This window comes from Engraulis encrasicolus, chromosome 11 (genome assembly GCF_034702125.1).
Source record: "Engraulis encrasicolus isolate BLACKSEA-1 chromosome 11, IST_EnEncr_1.0, whole genome shotgun sequence".
NCBI classification, from domain to species: Eukaryota; Metazoa; Chordata; class Actinopteri; order Clupeiformes; family Engraulidae; genus Engraulis; species Engraulis encrasicolus.
This window is the reverse complement of record NC_085867.1, coordinates 23,375,482-23,383,342: the sequence shown is the minus strand read 5'-3', so window position 1 is coordinate 23,383,342 and position 7,861 is coordinate 23,375,482. Positions and strand designations below refer to the sequence as shown.

Here is a 7,861-nt window from a genome sequence, read left to right as displayed (position 1 = left end):
TTGACGTGGGTATACTGTATATTTGAGCATTTTTTTGTGGTGGGTATACCCCATACATTTACACTATTCTAAATAATGGATCAATCAATTTTAAGTGGGTATACTGATGGATCAATCAATTTTAAGTGGGTATACTGAAATCCCAGAAATTTTGAAATGGGTATACTGTGTATACCTGCGTTCTACGTAGACTACACCACTCATCTCTCTGTCTCTCTCTGTCTCTCTCTCTGTCTGTCTGTCTGTCTGTCTGTCTGTCTGTCTGTCTGTCTCTCTCTGTCTCTCTCTCTCTCTCTGTCCGTCTGTCTGTCTGTCTGTCTGTCTGTCTGTCCGTCCGTCCGTCCGTCCGTCCGTCCGTCCGTCCGTCCGTCCGTCCGTCCGTTTCTTTCTCTCTCTCTCTCTCTCTCTCTCTCTCTCTCTCTCTCTCTCTCTCTCTCTCTCTCTCAAACAGATATATATGCAGTATCATCTCCTCTATATTAGTAATTCTCAACAAGGGCTCTACGGGGGCATTGGGGAGCCCCAGGGGGCCGTTGAGAAAGATACAGTTGCCATTGGGGGGGCATTAGTCTATTTGTTATCAGTTTATGATGAGGTCAAGGGGGTGTTGGGAGGCTTATGATGTGGTCCAGGGGGTGTTTATTACTGTAAAAAAAAGGTTCAGAATCACTGCTCACTGCAGCCATGGCTAAATGGTTAGAGCGCTGGCCTTTTGATCAGAGGGTTGCCGGTTCAAATCCCACCCTCACCAGCACCTTCATCCATGGCTGAAGTACCCTTTAGCAAGTCACCTAACCTCTGACTGCTCCAGGGACTGTAACCAATACCCTGTACCTAAATAACTGTAAGTCGCTTTGGATAAAAGGCATCTGCTAAGTGTAATGTAATAATAATAATATATTATATTATCTCTGTCTCTTTCTCTCCTGCTGTGCTGTGTGTGTGTGTGTGTGTGTGTGTGTGTGTGTGTGTGTGTGTGTGTGTGTGTGTGTGTGCGTGCGTGCGTGCATATGTGTGTGCTCCGCAGGTACAACAGCCTGGTGACGGGCCGTCGGGCCAAGGGGATCATCGCCATCTGCTGGATCCTGTCTGCTGTCATTGGCCTGACTCCCATGCTGGGCTGGCACAAAGGACGAGAACCAAACGCCACCATCAGCGACCAAAACACCACCGCCTCCATCTTCACCTCCACCTTCACCTCCACCATCACCACCTCCTCCTTGACCATCACCTCCTCCACCTCCTCCACCCCCTCTCCTCCCGCTCCCGCTGGCCTCCTCCCTGCCTGCCCGGCGGGGCTGACGCGCTGCCTGTTCGAGGACGTGGTGTCCATGGAGTACATGGTCTACTTCAACTTCTTCGGCTGCGTGCTGGCGCCCCTGCTGGTCATGTTGGCCATCTACACCCGCATCTTCATGGCGGCGCGGCGCCAACTGCGCCTCATGGACCTCAAGCTGTCGGTGCACGCGCCCCGCGCACACATCCCCCGTCACCACCAGGGGGCGATGGTTGGTGGCGACGGCTGCTCTAATCATCCGTCCTCCTCCTCCTCAGTCTCCTTTTCCACGGTAACACCCACCCCCACCCCGACCCCCACGCCCTCGGCGTCTCGCTCCACGCTCCAGAAGGAGGTGCACGCGGCCAAGTGTCTGGCCATCATCGTGGGGCTGTTCGCCGTCTGCTGGCTGCCCGTCCACATCCTCAACTGCCTGACGCTCTTCTACCCGGACACGGACCCGGCGCGCCGGCCCGCCTGGGTCATGTACCTGGCCATCATCCTGTCGCACGGCAACTCGGTGGTCAACCCTTTCATCTACGCCTACCGCATCCGAGAGTTCCGACACACCTTCCGGCGGATCATCCGCCAGCACCTGCTGGGCTGGGGGCCGTGGAGGGGTCGGGGAAGGGGCGGAGGTGGAGGAGGAGGAGGGAGACACTTCGGAAGTGGACACTTCGGTGGTGGTGGTGGAGGCGGTACCACCGTCAGCCGGGTCAGTAACACGTCGCCGGCGGTGAGCATGGTGGAGTCCACGTGCACGTGCGTGGTGAATGGCTACGCGCTGGAGCCCAGCCCCGGGACCAAGCGATGGAGCCCCGCACCGTCCCCGTCCCCGAGGGGAGGAAGGGGTGGAGGAGGGGGCTACGCGCTGGAGCCCAGCCCCGGAGCCAAGCGATGGAGCCCCGCACCGTCACCGTCCCCGTCCCCGGGCCATGGCGGCCGACAGACAGTGTCTCTAGAGGGGGGAGGGGAAGGAGGAAGAGGGGGAGTAGGGGGCATGGCCGGACTCAGGCTGCCCTCCCCCTCATGGGACAGTGTGGGGGGCGGCAGCACGGGCAGCTTGTGTATGACTCATGTAAGCTTTGTGAACAACATGAACAATATGAACAACAGTCATGGTGTTGGTGGAGGTGGTGGTAGTGGCTTCACAGATAGTGATTCTGGGGGTGGCACGGGCAATCTGTGCTTGACACATGTAGGTTTTGTGAACAATATGAACAACAGTCATGGTGTTGGTGGGGGTGGTTCCCCAGATATTGGTGATGGTGGGGATGGATTTCTGCCCTTCACGCCCTCTCCTACCCCTTCCCCTTCCCCTGCCCACCACCTCACCCCCCAGACTGCACGCACGTGGACCTACTGCCCCTCCCCAGAGCAGGGGTGTACTACGGGGCCTACGCCGCCGCCTCTGAGGGCTGCTACCACTGAGGTGGTGGAAGTGAAGGATTTTGGGACGACGATCTCGCCCGTGGACGTCAGGTCGCTGTTCTCCGTCGTCAGAACTAACATAACGACCTCTGAACTCACACGGGTCTCGTGATGCCAGGACGTTAGAGGAAGGAGGATTAGACGTGCTTAGCTTAGCAAGCACACCACACACCGGGTTCGACACATTGCAAAGCATTAGTAGCTCTGCCGACATTTGATTTCATTGTTTTCAGTACAACCTGGCACACTGGTAGCTTGTGTTGCCTGTTGATTGATTGAGGTCTGAGTCACTGTAGTGTCTCCTATACTGTGCATGCTGCATACAGTGTGGCGCCACAGTCCGGGAAGCGATCGATATTATAGGATTTGAAAGTGCTCTGCAATGCTGGCGGAACCTACCGGTGTGCAGTGCACAGGCCTTTGGAGGAAGTTGATACGGCTGAAAAAGCTCCTGCCAAGTCAGCGAACCTGCTGATCATAGGCGTGCACAGATAGGGATGAGGTGGTGCTAAAGCACATGCCCCTTTGCCCTACTGAACAAAAAATTCCCCTTTTTGAATGTTTTGTAGATTTTTTTTCACAATTTACAGTGGTCCATGTTGACATGATCATCTAGAAATACAGTACTTGACGATTAAAAATGTGTAAATGCAATATAATATCCTATAAAGCCGGAAGCTCCACGTGCTCCCTCGAGTACCGCCACCCCCCCCCCCATCAGCACGAGCCAGTTCAGCTATAGGTGACATCGGTTGTGCCAGGAGCACCAGGGCTCTAAATTCATTTTTCATCACCAGAAAAATAGCTAGTAGAGCAGGGGTAGACAATTAGCGGCCCGGGGGCCAAATCTGGCCCACCATCAATTATATTCGGCCCGCGAGATGCAGAAAATAGCACCTGACAATTGTATACATTACGGCAGGTCGCCCCTTTCATGAGAGAAATGCCAGGAGATGCAGCAGTCAGCATATTATCAGTGCATAAAAGATGTACGTATTTCTGATAATAGAAAAGATGCAACAACTTTTTTACAATTACAAAACCATGCCCATGACCGGCCCGCGATGCCCTTGTCAGAAAAAAATCGGCCCTCGTCCTGCATTGTGGTCACCTTGGAAACAAATGGCATGACGATGATAAAATGAAGGACCTTTTAATTGGGGTACAACGCCCCCCTTATGAGACCAAACGTGAGCACACTCCTTTGCATGGGGTAGGCAGCAGAGTTTGGGGTATCTTACGCTAATACACGACTCCTTGGCAGAGTTTGGGGTATCTTACTCCAATGGACGACAGTGGAGCTGTCTCAGGCGGCTAGGTAAAAGTCATTCCACCTGAACTTGGAACTTACCAGTGAGCATTCATTGAGCACACAGAGAGAAGAAAAACAGTATTTGTGAATGTTCCCCAAAGACTGATTGTTTGGGAAGCTTGTGTGTGATGTAGTGTGATGATGCATTCATCATCTACTGTATGTTGGTAACACTGGTGATGCGAAAGGTCTATAAACTTTGACCATGAGTTATGGACTTTGTGTTGAATGTCACTGTATTTGCACTTCTTATTGTCGGGTAACACTTTGCTTGATGCCAGTGTCATATGCATGTCATTACAGTGTCATAGATAAGTCATAAACAGTATGCCCATGTCATAGACATTTTATGACTGTTGGCCTTAAGTGACATTTGGTTATGGCAAAGACAACCTTAGTTGTCACTTAAGGCCAACAGTCATAAAATGTTTATGATATGGACATACTGGTTATAACTTATCTATGACTGTGTCATGACACTATTATGACACTGTAATGACATGCATATGACACCAGCGTTAAGTAAAGTGTTACCGCACTTCTTATTGTTGAGATGATTTGACTGACCATTCTATGTAAGCATGTTTACTGTATACAGTAGCTATGACAGTTCCTGGCAGCGTTTTTTTTGTTTAGATTTTGAATATCCAGTATGTGACCAAATATACGATTTCAACAGTCATCTATGTCTTTTCATAATGTCGATATGATGCAATACAGGATTTATACAATGGACAGCAATCCCGGGTTCAGAAAGTAATAAATGAATAGTTGTGTAGATCAGCTACTCTGTGAAGTGACCTGTGCTGCTGGGAAACACGGCAGTGCATTTAGCTTTCAAGTCAAGTTAAGTCAAGTCAAGTCAGTTTTATTGTCTATTTTTTACATGCGCTGGTCACATACGTTTCTTACTTTCCCATGCAGACATAGACATACTTTAGGTATGGACATAGACAGTATAGACATAGACAGTACACATACAGACATTTAAAGTTCAAGACTGGACAACAGAATAGGCTACTTGTTTTGCATTTCCTAAAGTCCTATTGTGACAATCTGGCAGTAATGATAGCATTGTGATAAAAATATATATATTAAAGTAAGTCATTTGTAGTGAACATTGTTCCATTTTTTTAGTATGACATTCTAACTTAGAGGTAGTAGTAGTTTCAAAGCCGGTATTGGAACCTCGCCAAGACATGTGTTATTGAGAAACATAGGCATCAAAGCCGGTATTGGAACCTCGCCAAGACATGTGTTATTGAGAAACATAGGCATCACGTAGGCATCACGTTGGGAGGTCTGTCCATCCCCTCTAAGCAGGTGAAATGAGGATTTTATGTGTGTGTTTTAGACCGATAATAAAATGAACAGCACCAGTCATTTCCTGTGAGTAAACCCCAAATCAGGCCAGCAGCACCAGCTCCAACTTAGTGTTTACTCAGTAATGCCCAGATTAGCCCTGGCTGCTAAATAGTAAATAGGTTGGGCTTTCATGGTAGGCTCTTTATATATGCCAACCATTGTGTGGGTATTGCATTTACAGTACACAGTCAGGGTTGCCAGATGAGACTGATGATTTCCAGCCCAATCCACAACCCACCTGGAGTGGAGGCACTAAATCTCGCCCAATTTGAACTAAAGTCTATTCATTTCTGTGGCCATAAGTTCACAGGGAAACCCATCCAGATGCCATTTTTTTTAACCTATTTTCACCCACAGATGCAGATTGTAAGCAGCCCAATTGGGCGGGAAACCTCCCAATCTGGCAACATTGTACACAGTGCCTGCCATTCTTGCTCATGAAAAGCTAACCTCACTTACCCTCACAGTTTTGCATTAGATGCCCTTTCATAAAATGGAAAATGCTTTTGTTGTTCATTTGTACAGATACGTACAGTAGACATACATAAACACACTATAACACACGCACACAAAGAGGCTCACACAACCATGCTCTCTCTCTCTCTCTCTCCTACTCTCTCTCTCTCTCTCTTTCTCCTACTCTCTGTCTCTCTCTCTCTCACACACACACACACACACACACACACACACCTTTCCGCTCACCTCACCCCTACCCTATTCCATCTCCTTGCTGTGTGTGTGTGCGTGTTGACAGAGAGAGTAGCTGCTGACGCCAGCGCGGGGCCCTAATGCAGTGGCAATCCAATGAAGAGGTATCTGATGATGCATTTTATAGAGCCATTACCTCGCTGCCCTGCCTCCCGCCCGCTTCTCATTACAAGGAGCCCCGGCTGTCTGCCCTGCCTGCCTGCCTGCATGGAAAAACTGCATTCAGCAAAACAACGCTAAAGTGGACCGGTGGCGTCTGTCTGTGGTAGTCTGTGGTCTGTAGTCTTCTGGTTGCATAGGGAGTAGCGGAGTAAGAGAGGTGGGGGGAGAGTATAGGTGTAGGGGAGGAAGAGAGAGGTTGGGGGGAGAGTAGAGGTGTAGGGGAGGAAGAGAGAGGTTGGGGGGGAGAGAAGAGAGTAAAGCAGTAAGAGAGGTGTGTGTGGGGGGGAGCAGAGGTGTAGGGGAGGAATAGATTAGAGGAGGAAGAGAATAGAGGAGTAGGCTATAGGAATAGATAGGTGGGGAGAGAGGGGGAGTAGAGAGTAGTGGAGGAAGAGAGGTGGGCGAGAAGGGGAGTAGAAGAGTAGGGGAGGAATAGAGATGCTAACTAGCACAGAGTTGGCGTGGAACGTTGGTAAACCTCCCAAAGCTTCATACAGTCTCGTGCTCTTGGCCCAGCGGTATCGTACTGTGTCTCCCATTGCCGAACCGTTGTAGTTGACGAGATCACACGTTCGATCCCCGAGGGGGGTGAACAGGTGCAAGATGACCTCCGTCACAGTGGTGCCGCTGACCCGGGATGGGAGTGAGGTTTAAGGGGGAGAGAGTAACGGAGGCTAACTAGCACAGAGTTGGCGTGGAACGTTGGTAAACCTCCCTCCGATAGCTTCATACAGTCTCGTGCCGTTGGGCCGAGAGACTAGTCTCTTGGCCCAGCGGTATCGTACTGTGTCTCCCATTGCCGAACCGTTGTAGTTGACAAAATCGCACGTTCGATCCCCGAGGGGGGTGAACAGGTGCAAGATGACCTCCGTCACAGAGAGTAGAGGTGTAGAGAGCAGACGAGGGATAGAGAGGTGGGGGTGGGGGGGGAGTGGAGAGTAGAGGAGGAAGAGAGAGGTGAGGGAGGAGACCCAGACCCAGACTGGGACAAAACAAATCCCTCAAAAAGACATTTTAAAATTGTAGGTCAGTCTCTGAGAAAATACAAAAAACCCAAAAGCATCAGCCCCTGAGGACTGTCGGCCCTCCGATTAGCAGTTTAGCAGTCCAAGCCTGGGCTTCAGTGGGGAGCAGGGCTGAACTGGTCATCTGGCATACAGGGCATTTTCCCGGTGGGCCGACAGTCCTCAGGGGCCGAAATTGCTGTTTTGTTGTTGCTGAGTATCTCTTTGCCTTTAAAGACCACTGGCCTATGATTTAGATGGGGCAGCCCATTCGTCCATCTTTAATATATAGGCAATGGGGCCGGGCAGTTTTTGGGTCCCTGTCCAGGCCTGGTGGGAAAGGAATAAAAGCTGGCGTGCCGTAGGGTCAGGGTTAGGTAAGGTCAGGGTAACTACATGCACTCTTCCTAAACTGATCAAACCTGAGCAACGTAGCAAAAACCACAAACATGGCAGATTTCGGTGGGAAATGTGCCGGTATTCAGACAATAGACATCAACGTCGGAATAGCAGCATGTCGGAATAGCAGCATGTCTGAATAGCGCCATGTAACCAGGTGGGCATGGGTGGGGTTGGTGAAGGTTAGGCGAGCTACAGACTATA

General features: G+C 50.4%; 1 protein-coding gene across 1 annotated transcript in view; it reads left to right on the top strand.

Annotated features, from left to right (window-relative positions):
- The window catches only part of LOC134458104 (adenosine receptor A2a-like), a 26,344-nt gene extending 22,951 nt beyond the window's left edge, over positions 1-3,393 (top strand). The window contains exon 5 of the mRNA XM_063210229.1: positions 1,028-3,393. Coding sequence (XP_063066299.1) covers positions 1,028-2,819 — 1,792 coding nt within the window. The 3' untranslated portion in view covers positions 2,820-3,393. The remainder of the gene's footprint in view (positions 1-1,027) is intronic.
- The last annotated feature ends 4,468 nt before the right edge of the window (positions 3,394-7,861 follow it).